Raw genomic sequence first — 19,959 nt, forward strand, 5'->3', positions numbered from 1 at the left:
GGTCCAACCGTCTGATGTCTTGTGATTTACGCCCAGCAACCCGTTAAACCAATAAACAAGTCTGCAACGTTATAAATTGTCCTTTAGAATTTTTATATTGAATATCAGGCGTCAAAGCAAATTGTCTCTCCAAACGAAAATCTTTCGTCTAACACATCTTGTAATTTATACCCAAACGTTTAACCAGTACAGAAATATTCTAGACTCAGATGACTCTTTAGAATTTTCCCATTGAATATCAAACAGTAAATGAAGAATAAATCCCATTTGTGAAAAAAGATTCTCTTTGAACTGCGCCCCAAGAAAATTTCAAGATAGAATTTCGCTCTCCCGGCCCGAATATTCTCCCACGCGTCGCGAAGTCTACCGTGAATATTCCTTTTTCGTGGTTGGCGCGTGTAGCAAGACGAGTAACTTAAATAAGCGTACTCGAAAAGCTTAATCTTCCCATTCAGACGCCGATGAATGGCTGGCAATAAATGCATTCTGCAGCGAGTCGACGACATTCCACGGCAGTTAGAAATACAAGTTTCAGCAACGACGATTTCGCTTTTCCTTCCAGACTTTAGATTCGAATTGCTAGTTCTTATTGTATTGCGATCGAAATCTGCCATTTACATTCGGTCCTCGCGTATGTAAAAGCATCGGAACTTTGTTCAACTTTTGCCTTTAAATTATCCAAATAATATACGTATAAAAGGTGCTTGTAATAATTCAATTTTATAGAAATTGTAGATATTCGAGATACTTTATAACGTGTGTGAGGTGACTTTCTAATTATCTCAATTTCTAAGAAATAACTTCTCAAAGATTGAACTTGCCTTATTAGTTGATTTAGGAAAGCAGATTATCATGAATTTCCAGTAACCAGTGAAATCATTTGAAGCACGGTAAATAGCTTCCTGGCTTTTTAGAGTTAAGCTTTAACGCTTAAACACCAAAATTGAGATGACTACGTAATTGAAAAACGAATAACTAATTAAACACTTTCAACCCTCTATAACTTAAAAAGATAAATGTACATTCATTTACACTTGAATCAATTATTTGCTTGTAGTTTTTTTTTTGAGAGAGAGATTCAAGTAAAATTTGAGTTGTAGAGGGTTCATCAATAGTGCGACTACTTCATAAATGAACCCGACTACGTTTAACAAACACGAAGCTGTTTCTTCACCACATGAATTCAAAATGCACATGCAAAAAGAATTAAAAAAAGAAAGAAGAGAAACTGTTCCTCCACAATCGCACAACACACTTGAGACTGTTTGTTCGTGGGATGAAATTATATGATGCAAGCTGCATTGGACGACAGTTGAGTGCACAGTGTTCTAAAGATGTGTTATGCATCGTAAGTAAAAATAGCGGTGCCTCGACGATCGAGTCGAGCGAGTTGGATTACGTCGGATTGTTTTTAGCGTATCACTGAATTATCACTTGTGCGAGGCATGTGCCTTGATGCATGACTAAATATGACAATGAGAGGTGATGACCGAGGTTGCATGAGCATGTTTTTGAATAAGCATTAATCTAGATTAAATAAGGTTGATAAGAGAGGCTAATTGAATAGAAGGTAGAAGGAGAGGCTAGTGATAGGCGTACATATTAGTGAACATGTGATGTCAGATTTTATACTTGAAATTAAGGTTCCAATCTTAATTGCTCAATGAATCTTCAGTTTCAATCCAGTGTATTAATTGAACACGTGATAATTTATTTACGAGTGTTAACAATTCCACGACGAAATAATGAATCGCCAAGCTAATTCATCAGAACGTATAAAGCTCGGTATTCAAAACGAAACCCTGCCGCATGCATTATAACAAAACCGTGATTCAGAATTCGAGATTCATTATAATAGTCCTCAGAGATCCTTGTCCTATTGTTTATAATCTATTATTAGCATATCCATTGCTTCAGTCTTTAAAGGAAATACGCCTGAGAATCTCGTATTCTCTTTGTACAGAGCTTAATCTCTATTAAAGTACGTATTAAATATCTCAACTGAATAAAAAGGATTACCTCTCGGCAAATGATGTTGAAGAATTTTAGAAAGAATCCCAGAGTTCAGATATTAGTTTATGCAGTTTGAAAGAAAATTTTTGAAAACGTGAAAGACATTGATTTATTTGTTCTTTCGCAGTCAAACGTTGAATCAAGGAAATTCCCAATAGTGATCCGTCTCAATGTATCACCGTGTGTAAAATATATTCCCCGTCAACCGCAAGAAACGCGACGGCAAGATAAAGCTGTGATTTAAACGGGCGTTTGCATTAAAACTGGACTGTAACTGAGAACGGCGTAGGTCCACGTTAAACGGTGAATCAAAACCGAAAAACAAGACGACTCCGCGGGGAAGGCAAAGGTACAGATTCCCGGGGAAGTTTCAACTCGTTTAGCTCGTGACACAAATTACGAAAGTCTGGAGGATTAAGCTAAGCTTTTGGCCCCCAGACGAATGTGCATGCATCAAAGGTTCCCCAAAATTCATATCTACTCGGTACACGGACGGCGCGCGGACTAATCTGTTTAGCGATGTAACAGGCTACCGCGTGAAGCGTTCAATGAATTCCCATCCGACGTCCCTTTGATTATTTACGATTACTCTAAAAAATGGCCACGATAAAATTAAACATTCAGTTTTATCGCGTCGGGATTTTACACGCCGTCGCACCTATGCTGTGCCAGAGATAACAGTTTTTCTCTAATTTCTGTACGTGCAAAGCCTGATATTTAAAAATTATGGAAAGTTGTGCTGGAAGATAATTACATTCCGTTCTTGAATCAACTTTCAGATCTTTCTCGCGGTGAACCAATATTTATTTCGTAGAAAATAATTCAAGAGAACGTTTCTCGGTCTGACCATTCGTTTCTGCCTTAAAGCATTAAACGCGTACACATAAAAGATATATACGACTCGGTTTTTTATTGGTTTCGGTAAAAACGCGTTATCATCGTCGCAAAGGATTATTAAACCTGAATGAACGAGCGGGCATTAAAGTTGTTGCATCTGATTGATGATTCGCGTATCTTTACGCGGCTCGTCTTGGTGTGCATAAATCTGACTCATAAACGCAATGAAAAAGTTTAAATCTAGGGATCTATTGCTCATCGATGTTTCTTTTATAGCTTCTCGATATGTCGGTTAGAAAAAAAGATGGTCCTGTTACGAAAATATTTCATCGATTATCAATATCGACACCCATAAACGACATCGTTAAACCTCGCTGTGACAATTGTTTCATTTCCGTACATGTAAATGTGGAGAATCGTTTGGCCAGAATTATTAGTCGGTTCGATTTAATGGATTTACGTACCTTTCGATAAAATATATTGCGTCGTGGGTGGGGAGACGGTTTCGACACGCGCGATGACGGGAAAAATGACGGTCGCATGTCGCCGACGCGTAAGCCTGGCTAATCGCACGCGTGTGCAAATGCACGACGCACGGGTGAGTGCGTTTCACTGTAACCGGCCTGTAATAAATTCTAACATTTAAAGTTGGTCCGCGAGGAGCAGCAGCGAACAAAAGCCGAGATAATAATGCCCGGTGAAATCTCGAGCGTAAAGCGAAACGCAAAGGGACAAGACAGAAAAGGGTGAAGCGAAGAAATAACGTTAGACCGGTGGAAGGATGACCAACGGAAGCGTCAGGGTAAGGGAGCGGGCCGCTGCGAAACTTTTAATTAGCGAGCTTATCCATTTATCTGCATGCCGTTGAAAGGAACAGCCGTGGCTCGCTACCGAAAACAGAAGTCGAGAAAATAAAAGCGGGGATGCGAAAGGAGGGCCAAGAAACGAGAGATGGAAGAAATAGGATGGACCCCCGGGAGGGGGCGAAGGGAAAAGAGGGTACGAGAAGATGGCGGGAAATAAACGAGGTGTGGTAGACTGGACCGAGGCTCCTGATCCCACAATGCGCCACAATAGAGCGCCGACGATGGTTTTGCATATGAAAGAGGCCCGAGAATGGAGACCACGAGAGATAGGTGCACGTAGTGTGATATTATATCTGACTAGGGTTCCACGTCCTCGGTTCTCTCTTCTTCACCTTTCGCCTGTTCTATCGCCGTCTTTCCATCGACCTCTTATCCCTTCTACGTGCATCCACTTCAGCTTATAACTCACCAGTTAATAAAATCTATAATCAACTACGAATCTACCTTAATTTTCTTAAAACATAAACTTGTAGAGAATTAATTTTATATAAAAATTCTTGTAACTTTTTCTACTGACTCCCAAAAGTGAACTACATCATCTCATCGATGGATAATGCGTACGGGAAGCTGTATTGAGTTATTTTTCGCTGAAGGTAAACTCGTCTTCGTACTTCGTAGTTTAAGTCGCGGCCTCGTAAGACGCGGAACTCATTGTGCTGTAAATTTGTGATCTCTTGCGGGACGGCTCGTTCCCATAGCCAGGATTACACACGGAACCCTTCTTCGGGTCTGTATTTCGCGGCCGGAGAGCTTTCCCGAACGAGTAAAGGGTTTGCCTCCTCCGAAACCCTCTTCCCCTTCATCTTCTCTCGCTGTGATCCACCGTGGATCGTTCCGCGACTTTCGACTTCTCCTGAATATTTCCACTCGCCGATGCAAAGAGGCGGATCGTCTTTTTTCTATGCTGGAACAAGCAAACGCGGTTTCCTGAGCTTGGCTTTTCTATTCAGACTGGAACTGTTTTTAAAAAATGTGGACGGCAGATTAATTGCAATGGAAACAAATTTTGTAACACTGTAAATTTGTTGAAGAATTAGGCTGATATGAACTGGGGTTTATATAAATATCAAAGAATCACTTTATTGTATTTAGATTATTTTTTTCATAGACGAGAATTTTTATTCTTAACATTATGCAAAGTAAAACTGTTTTAAACGAATCTCGTTTAATCTCTAAATACTATGTATGCACTTAGCTTTTAACATTTCGTATGTTCCCTCGTGTCCCGATGAATTTTTCATATTTCTCGCGGACCGAAATTGAAACGCATAAAAATCCGCAGCGTAACGGGATTGCAAACGAATTAAAACAAATCAGATACAAGCGTTGCGAGTTGGAAAGTATCGAATGACATTACGGCAAATATTGACCGGCAGTCTTCCCTGTGAAGTCCTCCGTGATATTGAATCAACACGCTCGGAACGAATAAATTCCTATGATGTATGCACGTGATCGAGCGAAATTAATTACGAAAGTGAGTGTCGCACGAAGAAACGTCATATTTTATATGAGACAGGGGAAATATAAAATATTGGTTCGGATTATTTGAACGCTTGCGTACATTTACTCTTGTTAAGCACAGTCTGACCAACATCGCCCGTTTCTACTGTCCTCTGTTTCCATTTCCTCTCCTGCAGTTTTATGAGATAGATTGTTATCGTCGTTCGGCTATTCTAAAAAGCTGACAGGCTCTAATATTCTTCGACGAAAAATTCTAGCATATAAAAGTACATAAAGATAAAAAGAATCACAGAGATATTTCATTTGTATCGCACTCTCTATAACTAGCAAATGGAACTTCGATTGTTTCAATAATTCAGTGCATTGACTGCAGCAAAATCTTCCTCAAAAGTCACTGTCTACTCTCTCTTTCTCTCTCTCTGTGAGACGATTAATCACCCCATCGAGGAATCGTCGTTGAAAAGTGGCGGGACGTGAAAGGAAAGAGAGAAGGAAGTGAGACCGGGGCGAGAAAGTGGCATAAATGTTTCAGAATCGGGAGCATCTGTCGTTCGTGAGACTTTTTCAGTTCCCGAGGAGAGCTCGTTTTTGGAGCCAGAAGGGGGAACGGGAGGGGGAGTTTATTATCCTCGTATAATGTATTATAAGTGGAGGCACTCACAGGGCCGTCAGTACCAAACACTCAAAGCCCACCACCCTTCTCTATCCGTTCGTGTCTCTCTCTCTCTCTCTCTCTCTCCCTCTCACTCCCTCCCGCTTTAGCATCCCTCTCGGTGAACACCACTCCCGCTTCTCTGTACACTTCGCTTTCGAGTTATCGATAAGAACCGCAGACCTCTTTTGTTGGTTGATAGATAGCCTTTCAAAGCGGCACGGGGTCAGATATTCGACATGCCGCCAACCCAGTTCAATTTCGTGCCAATAATATCTATGCGAAATAAGGAAGCCACCGTCGTGACGATTCTCGCCAAAACTTTCTACCAAACGTTGACATTTGCAAAACGAATTCCATCCGGAATTCATCGTATATTGATACTCCTTAAACCACGACCAGTACTGGCGCTTAAAAGTTTGGGGATTAAAATAATTCATTAAAATGATGGTCTCATCAGGTTCGAAACTTACCCTAATTGATCACTAAAGAACTTCAAACAGAGAGATCGGAATCGCATTGCAATATTGAGAATAATTAGCGTAATAAATAAATCTTTTAAGTATAAAATCTGACAGTCATTGAATATGTAAATACATTTAAACGAATAAATTAGGAGACAGTTATTAGCTTGAAGAGAATAGACATCGTTGATAGCGTAGGTCATAGGTACTTTAGAATTCCAATCATTTAGTACAGGATTCTTTCACTTCGTTTTTCAAAATTCAATCTGAGCTATGTGCGACGGTGCAAAAACAGAAATGAAATATTTCCTAATAGGTATATTAACAGGAAAAATAAAATATAAATTATCATATATCTAAAAAGCAATTAGATAATGTAATTGATGAAAAGTTCGTAAGACGGGAAAGTTAGTAATTATATCTATTAAGAGGCGTTAAGAAACTTATCACATAAACTTGTAGAAGTATCTGTAACCAGAAAGGAAATGTTAATAAGTAGTTAAAAGATAAACAAAATAATTTGCTTCCTATGCGTGTGAAGCGTTCATTAGATCCTTCCACAAGTATATGAACTTCCTATCTTTATTACGTTCAAGTTAATTAAAACGCAGCATTTCTAAGACAAAAACGTGGCATGCTCGAATTCAAAGCGGGCCCTGCTTATTTGGCATTATACGTCTTCCTATTCGAAAGCACACCTGGTTTAAATGAGGACAATTCAAAATTGTCTAGAACGTCTGAAGGGTTAATAAAATTTTCTCTTGTAAGCATTAATTAAATTTCGACGTTTATTAATCATGATTAAATCCAGATGAGTATAGCTCATTACGAAGTGATAACTATTACTAATATCAATACACTGTACATTTTTATGCAAAACAAAATAATTTCAAAACTGTAATTCATTTTTTCCTTTTCTGTAATTTCTTGTGTATTGAATGTATTTTTCTATGAACGCATAAAATTCGCAGTTTATATGAATGAAGAACAATGAATAAACAACATCAGTATAATGAATGATCGGAGTTGAGCTAATGATAATTTTGAATTCGAGAATGCTTAATTTTTGTGGCGACGCGTACGAGTGAGTTTGTCTAGGGAATTAAAACGCATTGAAACAATGAATCTGTGCATAGAATTATTAAGAGTAAGTGAGGCCGTGTGGGAGAAAGTAACCAACGTGTTAAGAAATGGGTTTGTGAGGCCAGGTGGCGTGGCTCAAAGCGGACACCAAGGCTGTCCTGGCGATTCACGAGCACGTGATCACGAACGACGCGCGTTTATCAGTAACACACAGCGACTACAACACGTGGACGTTGAACATTCGCGGGGCACGCCAAGAAGATCGAGGCATTTATATGTGTCAGGTCAACACGAATCCTATGAAGAGTCAGGTACGGAGAAAGACTATGTATATCCTTTTGGAATAGCGGGCGCACGATAAGAAAAAAGAAACGAAATATACGTCGTAGCGTGCTCTACGGGTATACGTGTGTAAGAGAGGGAAAAGGAAAATGGTCCGAGGAGTAGAGAATCTTTTTACCCTAGATCCGGGTCAGATTTTTATTGTACGCGATGCCAGACCGTCGGGGGTATTCATTTTAAAGTGAAATTCGTTCCGCGCCTCGTGCAACTAATATTTCTGTTAAAGTACAGAATTGTGTACGAAAATCAATTGATTGATCGCATTAGACGTCAGAAAAATTTCGAAGCATCTTACGAACTACTCTATTATCACGAAACGGAGACGTGTTACTTCAACGTCGGACATCAATATGCGAGTTTCTAAATGGAGTAATTTCTTTTTTTCTGCGCAATTCATGTAATTACAGCTGACTGATGAAAAGTATTCACGAAACGTGAACTCGTGACCGCTATTGATAGTATCTCTTTCACCGGGAGACAGCATACCAAAACCTTAATACTTTCTTGAATACGCCTTGACTGAAAGCTCGGTTATTATAAGTTATCCTGATATAAATACGGTTTGCGTCGCTGATGGAGATACACTCAATGGAGATCTAAGGAGGACGCAATGTGTAATACTTTTCCTCAGCGCGAAACTCGGATAACGAGTCGTCGATTCATCGAATTTACAGAGCGCGTTCCTGGAAGTGGTGATACCGCCGGACATAATATCCGAGGAGACCTCGAACGACCTAATGGTACCCGAGGGCGGATCCGCGAAGCTGGTATGCAAAGCTCGCGGTTATCCAAAACCTGACATCAATTGGAAGCGGGAGGACGGCGCCGATATTATCTCCCGCGCCGGGTCGTCCGGCAGCAAAACAAAAAGTGAGTATTTTAACCACGTCAACCCATTTCCATCATGCACTGCCGGTCGACAACAGAATATTTCATATAATGAGTGATATAATATATGATTGCATCAATTTTGATGAACCTATGAAGTAAAACTGTCTTTAAAAGTTAGCCTAACTCGTAAAATAGGGGATCGGGACTAGAACCAATTCGTCAATGTATTCCCCTATGTTTAAACTCATAAATCATAACTTTGCCACTTCCAAAAAAATCCCCCGGATCAAAAGAGCAGTGTCAACGAAAATGCTCGGCACGCGGTAAAAATTTAATATCTGGATTTATTTCAAATTCGACATAACTTTGTATTAAAATCTATTGTTCGCAATACATTATTTCCATGAAATGGAACATGTTAACCATTTTTCATTCAACATAATAATAATATAAGTATTAAATATACAAAGTTAAAATTATTTTCGAGCTGTACCCAATGGATCCACTCGCACTCTTTAAAAATTGATTTCCACGTGTAACAAAACGTGGCTGTTGAACAATTCAAGCTCGCCTGACAAAATTTCTTCATGAACGAATACTGTGTTTATACCTACTCACACGATTCATCCTTTCTGTAATTCCTTGTGTATTGAATGTATTTTTCTATGAACGCATAAAATTCGCAGTTTATATGAATGAAGAACAATGAATAAACAACATCAGTATAATGAATGATCGGAGTTGAGCTAATGATAATTTTGAATTCGAGAATGCTTAATTTTTGTGGCGACGCGTACGAGTGAGTTTGTCTAGGGAATTAAAACGCATTGAAACAATGAATCTGTGCATAGAATTATTAAGAGTAAGTGAGGCCGTGTGGGAGAAAGTAACCAACGTGTTAAGAAATGGGTTTGTGAGGCCAGGTGGCGTGGCTCAAAGCGGACACCAAGGCTGTCCTGGCGATTCACGAGCACGTGATCACGAACGACGCGCGTTTATCAGTAACACACAGCGACTACAACACGTGGACGTTGAACATTCGCGGGGCACGCCAAGAAGATCGAGGCATTTATATGTGTCAGGTCAACACGAATCCTATGAAGAGTCAGGTACGGAGAAAGACTATGTATATCCTTTTGGAATAGCGGGCGCACGATAAGAAAAAAGAAACGAAATATACGTCGTAGCGTGCTCTACGGGTATACGTGTGTAAGAGAGGGAAAAGGAAAATGGTCCGAGGAGTAGAGAATCTTTTTACCCTAGATCCGGGTCAGATTTTTATTGTACGCGATGCCAGACCGTCGGGGGTATTCATTTTAAAGTGAAATTCGTTCCGCGCCTCGTGCAACTAATATTTCTGTTAAAGTACAGAATTGTGTACGAAAATCAATTGATTGATCGCATTAGACGTCAGAAAAATTTCGAAGCATCTTACGAACTACTCTATTATCACGAAACGGAGACGTGTTACTTCAACGTCGGACATCAATATGCGAGTTTCTAAATGGAGTAATTTCTTTTTTTCTGCGCAATTCATGTAATTACAGCTGACTGATGAAAAGTATTCACGAAACGTGAACTCGTGACCGCTATTGATAGTATCTCTTTCACCGGGAGACAGCATACCAAAACCTTAATACTTTCTTGAATACGCCTTGACTGAAAGCTCGGTTATTATAAGTTATCCTGATATAAATACGGTTTGCGTCGCTGATGGAGATACACTCAATGGAGATCTAAGGAGGACGCAATGTGTAATACTTTTCCTCAGCGCGAAACTCGGATAACGAGTCGTCGATTCATCGAATTTACAGAGCGCGTTCCTGGAAGTGGTGATACCGCCGGACATAATATCCGAGGAGACCTCGAACGACCTAATGGTACCCGAGGGCGGATCCGCGAAGCTGGTATGCAAAGCTCGCGGTTATCCAAAACCTGACATCAATTGGAAGCGGGAGGACGGCGCCGATATTATCTCCCGCGCCGGGTCGTCCGGCAGCAAAACAAAAAGTGAGTATTTTAACCACGTCAACCCATTTCCATCATGCACTGCCGGTCGACAACAGAATATTTCATATAATGAGTGATATAATATATGATTGCATCAATTTTGATGAACCTATGAAGTAAAACTGTCTTTAAAAGTTAGCCTAACTCGTAAAATAGGGGATCGGGACTAGAACCAATTCGTCAATGTATTCCCCTATGTTTAAACTCATAAATCATAACTTTGCCACTTCCAAAAAAATCCCCCGGATCAAAAGAGCAGTGTCAACGAAAATGCTCGGCACGCGGTAAAAATTTAATATCTGGATTTATTTCAAATTCGACATAACTTTGTATTAAAATCTATTGTTCGCAATACATTATTTCCATGAAATGGAACATGTTAACCATTTTTCATTCAACATAATAATAATATAAGTATTAAATATACAAAGTTAAAATTATTTTCGAGCTGTACCCAATGGATCCACTCGCACTCTTTAAAAATTGATTTCCACGTGTAACAAAACGTGGCTGTTGAACAATTCAAGCTCGCCTGACAAAATTTCTTCATGAACGAATACTGTGTTTATACCTACTCACACGATTCATAGGGAATTGAAAGGACGACCTTAAGCTTCGTACCGTATCCAATTCGGCTTGTTTGATTATAGTAATCTATTCACGTGCGATTATTTAGGATCAGCCAATCGATGTGCGTAAGTAGCTTTCCATCGCATTGACGTCGAGATTCGATCAGATAATCGAACATTAGAAATTATCTGCACTATGATACATAAATCTTACTTTTAATTAAGAATCACAGTGTAATAAATCTAATAAGCTTTTTTATTGAAACGTCTAATCCTTATTGGAATTCCGACTAACTTGCAGAATCTAACTGAAAATTCCAGTGAATCAGCGAAGAGCTTCGACTATTTGCAGTCCATAACGATTATTTCTCAAGCTTAAGACGAGTTAATATTTAAACTGATTAACTGTTTTATTTCTATTTTATACATATTTAACAAGTGCGAGTGATCCAATCCTAAAGTAGAGTTCATTTTTGAGAATGGTTTCCGGTTAAATTATCTGTATAAAATTCTTCGTTCTCCAAATCCTTGATTCAATTAAAAATCTTAAAATCGGAAATAATTAATTCGTATCGACAAGACGGAGCTTGGAAATCTTAAATCCCTTTTGGGTGTATGTGATTGCAGTGTCTATGGCCGCGGGTGAAACGCTGACTCTGTCGAAAGTAACCAGAAGCGAGATGGGCAGCTACCTATGCATCGCGAGTAACGGAGTACCACCAACAGTCAGCAAACGGATGATGCTGCACGTGCACTGTGAGTACGCCCTAATATCGTTTCCCTAGGTGCTTTGCCCCGTAGAGATCTATCTCCCTCCCCCAGCCGAAGATTATCTTCTTAGCCCGACCGATAGATTCTGCTGATTCCATCATCCGCTTCTCCCCTTATTTTAAAAATATTATCTTTCTTCCGTGATTGTCTACGTGAACATCAGTCACGATTACTAGTGTAATATCAATCATTTCGTTTGATTCATATTTCTAATAAAAATACGATGATAAATATTTACGATAGTAAAACGAGATACAAAAACTGTAGAATTTAAAAAGAAAATAGAATCCGTTCCAGCCTATTTGCCGGGAAGATTTGTAGCCCTGTACTTAGCAACATTTTGAAATATTTAAATAACTCTATCACAGCTGTTTCCTTGGCTGACTCCGCGCGGGCACGGGTAAATTGAGTTGCATCACGCGATGTACACTCATACGTGTAATGTATTCAACGCCGTTGCACACATGCGAACTTTCTAACTTGTTTCCTGCCACGATATTCAAAATAGCTACGCTTCGAAATTCGCGTTACCGCATTGTCACGACAAAAATATTTCTCGACACGTGACAAATATCACACGTTCCACCAGCTTACAAAAGTCCAATTTAATTAACTGATGGAGAAATGATATAAGCGCATATATCGCGTTTTATACGAAGTATCACAATTTCGTTTGATGAAATTTTATGGGGAACATTTTTTTCTACTAAATGCAATGTCTTTCGGGCTGCGAGCGTTACGCTCCTTTGTTCTTCAAACGCGGAACCGCGACCCCTCACAGCTTTAAGACAAAGGAATTTCTTAAAACTGAAGACGCGGCACGGTATGGAACGACATGTATCATTGACGGCGGGGGATGAATAAGACAAAGGGAGAGAAATAAAATTCCTGGGAAAAAGGGACGAGCATATTCCTCGCTACTTAGGCACGAGGGAGCGTTTCTTCTCAATCGCGAGCCGCGTAAAGCGCGGTCTTATTCGACGTGAGTCGCGGTTCTTAAGAAACATCCCGAACCAAATGTACACAGCGTTGGATACCAAAGAAAAAGTAAAAAAAAGATGGAGAGAGAAATATACGTACGGCGGAGATAGCCATCGCCTCCTTCTTTCCATAATTTCAACGTAGCAAAAGGGAAGCTCGTATCTGTATTAGAGAAGGTGAAGAAGAAGAAGAAGGAGAAGAGGCGGTGAAAAGGTGGATAACGGAGAGAGAGTTGCAGTCGGCTGCAAAGGCGAGGCAAAAAGGAAGCGGAGTAAAACGCAACTTAAATAACAGCGTGAACCGGCGCGACGAAAGGGGCCTGGCCTCGGAAAGGAGAGGAAGATAATAAAATTACACCCCGACGCGATATACCAACGGCTGGCTGTAACGGAGGGCGCAAGAATATGGGTGAAAATGGAAGCGAAATGCGTATGCATATGCAACGAGTCCTCGGGAAAGAGTTCAGTAATTTCATAGCTTATAGCCACTCGAGGATTCAAATAAAAATTTTCACTTATTCGATAGAAAATCAAGGATCAATTAAGAACGAGGTTTCAAAGATTGCGACTTGTTTAACTAGCTGTGCATAATTTATTTCCTAATTCTGTAATACACTTACAAGATAAACAAGCATCTTATGGTCTTCAGCTCAAACGATGGAGGACAGTGTTTCTAAAATGGGAAAATCAGAAATGCAACAGACACGAGATCATAAAAGCAGTACATAAACCGGGAGGAAACGGACGATTAAAACAAAGAAGTGAGAAATCGTGACAAGCGAAAAGGGTTATGAAGTAAGGAAGCATGTACAGCGTACGAGTTAAGTTGCGGTTACGACTGTGTCGTAGAAGGTCGAGGTAATTCTTCACCGGAAATTGGATGTACCTGCGCTTGGATCCGCTGCTGGCCACGATCTTGCACCTGCCCTCGAGCGATAAGATCGTGCGGGATAATCGAATTTCATTGAATACGCTCCGTGCCCGCAGACCGTATAGAGTATAGACGATTGCGTCCGCGAGCTATTGCTTCGAAATTCAACCGATCGGGGCTATTGTCGATTGAGAGACCGGGACGAGGCGAGGGACAAACCGGATCATCTCGAAGACGGCCGCGGAATCGACTGTGCGATAGACAAAGAGAGAGTGAAGACAAAGAGACGGACAGGATCGATTCGGGACGGCTCGTACTGATTGTTACATCCTCACGCAAAGGAAGAAATTTACCTGGTCGCCTCGTTTGGAGAAAGAAACGGTCGGCCCACCTTTTATCTTCTCCTGCCTTTCCTCACCGATAATCGTCTGTCCCCTGTCTAGTTGCGAGACGCTCGTTGCCTGGAAACGTGACCAGGGGAAAATGCAGGGACGCGAGTTTTCCAGTACGATTTCCAAGCCTGTTCCAAAGGCTGCCGCGAAATTTCATTTCGATGCAATTTGAAGATAAGTCGTTACGACGATCCTTAAAGCGCGATAGCGCGTGTACTCCGCGAGCGAAAGGAGTGACGATGTTTCTCGCCGGGGAGATTCTTTCTTTTCGTTAATTCGCTACTCGATAGCGAATCTCCCTCTTTGTTCCCCGGCAGAAAAGTTTGCAGAAGTAATCTCTCCGTGGAAAGGGGAAATTAAATGTGTCGGGGTTGTATAGAAAATTGCTTTGCTGTCCGATTAAAGTATCGGTTCCCGTATCCAGACATGGCGAAATTCTAGTTACAAAAAACTCGCGAGTGTTATTTTATTTTAAAAGGTACTCGAGAAACCAAATACTTAATTAGTGTTTATGCAGTTAGACCGACCATCCAAGTACTTAACTGATGTTTGTGCAGTTAGACAGTCTAGGACGCGTTCATCATTTTAAACATATCCAGTATGTAACGCAGGAGTGGAAAATCAGATTAATAATCTCCGGGCGCTGAATTAAACATGGAGGGGCTCAAATTCACCGCGTAATTCCCAATTGTGCAATAGCTGGTCATTATTGCGCAGAAAGCGTGCTTAACCGTTTGCCAACACCTTCCATTCCCTTCCCTCGGTTTGCAACGCGGGCCCTTGAATAGCAACGTGTGAATGGAAATAACTGACGCTTCGACCGCGTCCGACAGTGCAGCGCTGGATAATTGTCGGTTGATTACGCACGATTTATTAGCCGCAACAAACAAATTCGATTGCTTAATTAGCGTGTCTTACAGAACTGAAACAATACGGTATTCCATTCCGTCCCGTTGTTTAATTTATTACATAAATGTCACGGTTATCTGTCCCTCCATTATTCACCCGCCCGATGTGCAGTACTCTAGCCAATAAATTGTAGACTCTCTAAACGCCGTTGGAAAGTGATAGCAATTCCGAGGTCGTGTCGGTTTATTTAATTAACTAAATATTAAATGAATTACCATTGCTACTTCAGTTTACGCAATCGAGGATGGGGTATTATCTTATTAAAGGAGAAACACCATGGGCGAAGAGAGTGCTACTTTTCCTGGACCGTACTTAGCTCGTCGAGACCGCAGTCTAGTGGAGAACTATTTGCCAGACGGTCCGAAAACGTACCTGGAGCCACCACAAATGTCTTCTGGTCTAAGCTTATTTCACGTTAGGAAAACTCGCTTAAATAAATCGAATTCGTTAACAGTCGTAGTTAACGCGTAAATATATGTATAATAAATGTTTCATTTATACGACGAATTAGTCAACGATTGTTCACGTGATAAATCTCATTGTTGTCGCGTAAAATAATGTCTGGTACAGAATAATTTGACGATCAACTATGTATCGTCATAAGCAATCGTGCAATGATGAAACTCTAGGGATGGGCGGTATTGCAGGGAAATAAAGGTTCCCAGGTACAATTTGTCCCAGAAGAGGTGAACGGGGCCCGAAATTGTTCTACCGGTGACAACGATTTACGGCAGTTGTAATCAGTTTGATAAACGCAGACAGCCGCGATAAATGCAGCCGGCGCGATGCATCGAGGCTACTTCAATTTGCGAGGGACTCGCGAAGCCTCGGCTAGCATCGCCTATTAGGTCTATTGGATTCCTATCCCTTGCTCTATCGATTTTCTTTTCATCAAACATGTGTCCGTTCCACCCTAATCACTATTGACAATCCAATCTTTTCAATAGATTCTATACATGTCATTTGATTCATTGAAAATGTTCTAACGAATGAAGTTATTCAAGTAAAATTTGTTAATCTGAATATCGTAGTTCGTGACATTTCATATAGTAATGGTATGCTACTAGTAATGGTATAGTAATGGTATGCTGAAACTGATCAGGTTACTCGTCAGAAAATATTCGAATTGCGTTGTGAAAGTTTTTGGACAAGGTGTGGCGTGAGGACGAGTTTTGTAGTGGCCGCAAAGCCGGTCAAAAGTTAGAAGTTAATCCGCACGAATCTAAATTAAGTCCCGGCGAGTGAAGCGGACTAGATAGATAGCGGGTGGGCACGTTTCGAGTCTAGAACAGTTACTTCATCGGTAGATTTAACCCTTTAATTTTCTCCACCGAAGTATCCCGTGGAAAGAAAAGTTTCAAACATGCGAATTCTTCGGGTATGAACTGTTAAAATATATTTTCCCGCTTGCAGTAATCAATAAAGAAATTTACGTTGTGCTAACAATTTTCCAATACCGTATTGTAAACATAATTCATTATAAATCTTACGTCTACATAATAATGAATAATTGGATTACCCGAAGGCTGCGTTGAAACTTTTACAAGGTCGATGGTATTAACGAGATTCCTGATACCTGTAACGCATTACGAACAACTGTTATAGCGAAAGTTGCCGCTAAAAAGCGGGTAAGGTAGTTTGTACACAAGTTTCGAGGCGCAGCGACTCGGTTTAACTTCTTCTATGAATCCTGAAACTCTTCCTGCGCGAGAGGAATTCTTCGCCGAACCCCATGGCGCGACGTTCAAGTTCAGGCGAAAGGAATGGAATTCAAATACTTTGGCGAAGTTAAAATATGGATTTAATTGAACTTCGCCAGTTCTCTTTCGTTCGCCGGAAACTGTGTACAAACTTTCACCGGTGAAATATTTACCTGGACGAAACGCGGTTCACCAGATCCATCAAACCGGATTATATGTACACACTCGATAAATATTATTCTAAAGAATGAAATATCGATGCAACTTTTTCTAAAGAATCGACGCTTCCATTCGTAAATTTCAGTACACAAAAATTTAATTGGATTGAGATATTTAATATTGGCAAACGGCGTTAAAAGTTTTATCGTCTACGCACCAATCTGGAATTTCGCCTCTTGTTTCCATAGATAAGAACTTTACGCGCGCAGCCCTTACGATAGTATTGGATTCCTGTCGCCTTTTGCCCCACCCACGAGGTTCCCGCGTTAAACTGCAGTTTACGATTTCTGCTTTACATCCTTTTTACGCCGCGCACTTTTTAGCCGGGCTATCGTGATTTATGATCACGTTATCGTCCCTAACATCGGTACCGATGGATTCCTTTTCCATGAATACTACCGTTTTTTCCCGGAATCGGTCGGGATGCAATCCTCATTATTCGATTAAAAAGCGCAATCACTTTGGCACGGCGGCGGGCAAACAAGAATTGTTGACATACTGTTTGATACGCGAGAGTTATGATGCAATTTTTTTAAAGCGAAATGGAAATGACTCTCGGGTTAGAAAAATTATAGCTGGAAAATCATCAAATGAAATGGTTATTCCGCATCAAATTCAACGTTTCCCTTATTTTAATATTAATCACTTAAACGATTAATTTATTTTCATAGAATTATTTTTCTGTTCTATAATTCACAGCAAATCCTTGATAAAACATTAAAACGCACACGTTCCATAATTAAAATCGAAACCGTCGTTGAGCACGCGCAACTTTACGATACTTTGTCCGACGTTTGAATTTAACATAATCGTGGGCAAGCAGGTATTTGCCACTTGGCAGCCGGCAAAGGAAAGGGCGCCAACGAAGCGTAAAACGAGGGGAGACGTGAAATTTACATTATTCCCGGGGATTATTTGCGTCAAAACGTGGTGAGGCCCTGGTGGCCAGGTACATCTTTAAACCGTCCATCAATAATTGAACGAAGATACGTCGCACCAATCGTCTATTCACGCCCTGCGGAGTTTAGTGGGCGATGCAGCCGAAGCGCGAAGGTTATAGTATTACCAGCAGCCAGGGCAGGAAGATCTGTCCTTTGGCCGAGAAGCGGAGGGAATTCTGCTTTCAATGGAGGCCGGGCCCGCAAAACCACAGCTCGCTCCCTTGGCCAGTCAACCCAGAAACCTATTACTGGATTTCCTAGCGTTTTGCCGCAGCGCAGCACGGCAGCCGTATTTCGCTGCACGATATTCCCAGCTGGACATCCTTAAAACGATTTGCTGTTTTAACACGTTTTACGCAGCCTCGCGTCCAATGATTTATATACTCATTAATTGCAAAATTCTCAAATTTATTACACCCGCCCTTACGGAACGGATTTTGTGAAAATGAAAGGGGAATGCAGATTCATGAATTTCCTGGATCAATAAAAGTAACAGAGGTTGTTTAAAGTGCTTATCATAAAATCCCTTTTTGACTGCAACAAGGGGCAAAATAAGCTATAAACTGATAATGGAAGAGGCGACTCGGCTAACGCTCGAGCGCAATAAATACGGTAGGACGGGCACAATTATTTGGAACACGGCCGATATACCTGCAAGTTAGCTCGGCCCTGCCTGCCCGGCCCTGCCTGCCCGGTAATACAAGTTAAGAAGGATTTATTGAAGGTTACCACGAACTTCTGATATTATAGCGCGTAATACTCATCATGAAGATCGGCCACCATCGGCGAAACCACATAAAGCGGCTTGACCAGCCGACCTGGAAACCTATTAGGGGGGTCGCCGCGCAGTGTTTCGCCTTACAGGCTTACTTCATCGCCGCAATCGCATCAGGGGGACACGCCTTTGGCCCCGGGATCCTAAGCTATTAGCCGGGATTTCTCTTTCCTCCAATTTAAATGATTTATTTCGCGGCGAGCCGACCTATCTCCGGCCAAATACCATCCCAGCCCTCTAACATTTCCGGTGAATGCCGGCAACGCCGATAGTTCGCCCTCTGTCGCCTGTGTCTCGTGCCATCACCTTCCGCTCCTCGATACAGATCGAATCCGTTTACCTAATCTAGTTTTTATCATAAAACCAATACTCTTTCACTGAATTAATGCAATGAATATGAAATGAAATTAACAGGATTTAATTATATTATATACAAAATGAAAATATAATAGCAATTACATATTAATTGTAAATACCCTAGAGAGCTGTAATATATTATTAAAGAAATACAATGTATTATTAAACTAAATCCGAGAGTACACATTAATTCTGGCTAATTTTATAGTCCACAGAGTAGTAAATTATTCGGATATAATTAAAATCTACTCACAGATTAAACTGGCCAACATTTTTAATATCTCATAACGTGCTAATCCCCTCAAAGCTGCTCGAGCTTTTTTAAGCAATTTATTAAACGTTACAATGAACGGATAATTAGAAGCGAAAGCAGGTAACATCCCAGAAGAAACATTAAAATAATTGTGATAAATGGGATTCGCGTTCATAAAGCCGAATTGCGCGGTTCCCAAAAGTTTTCACCGTGAAGGTACTTGCCGTTTCGGTCGTTTACACGCGTTTATTGCCTCGGCGCGCATCTTCGTTCGCGTTTTTGGATGTCATCGCTGTTCCACGCGAGCCAATTACAAAATTGGATTACGTTCGACTCATTAATCTAAACATCGAGTCGGAACGACGCAATCGAGGTAAATGAATATTCGCGCGAGCACCGCGCCGAGATATAAAGATTGATTTACGAGTCCCGGTAGAAAAACATTTAATTGGCACACCGAATGTATTAAATAATTCCGGCCTGACGCGGTGGCTTTCACTCGGATTGTTCCTATCGCGTACCTTTAATCAAACATTCATTCCTCTGCGTCGAGCATCCATTCTAAACCGTTTTATAATCTTACTGAAATGTAAAAGCGTAATACATATATGCAATTTTAGATAAGTGATAAAATTTTATTATTCAATTCAATTTCCGTCCAAA

The 19,959-nt window shown here is 40.7% G+C and overlaps 1 protein-coding gene across 1 annotated transcript in view; it reads left to right on the forward strand.

Moving 5' to 3' along the window:
- Positions 1-19,959, forward strand: part of LOC108623027 (lachesin) — a 137,127-nt gene that overhangs the window by 107,571 nt on the left and 9,597 nt on the right. The window contains exons 4-6 of the mRNA XM_018021271.2: positions 7,502-7,687; positions 8,393-8,588; positions 11,756-11,884. Of these exons, the coding sequence (XP_017876760.1) occupies positions 7,502-7,687; positions 8,393-8,588; positions 11,756-11,884 (511 nt within the window). The remainder of the gene's footprint in view (positions 1-7,501; positions 7,688-8,392; positions 8,589-11,755; positions 11,885-19,959) is intronic.

This window comes from Ceratina calcarata, unplaced genomic scaffold (genome assembly GCF_001652005.2).
Source record: "Ceratina calcarata isolate Rehan_Ccalc_2016 unplaced genomic scaffold, ASM165200v1 scaffold250.2, whole genome shotgun sequence".
NCBI classification, from domain to species: domain Eukaryota; kingdom Metazoa; phylum Arthropoda; class Insecta; order Hymenoptera; family Apidae; genus Ceratina; species Ceratina calcarata.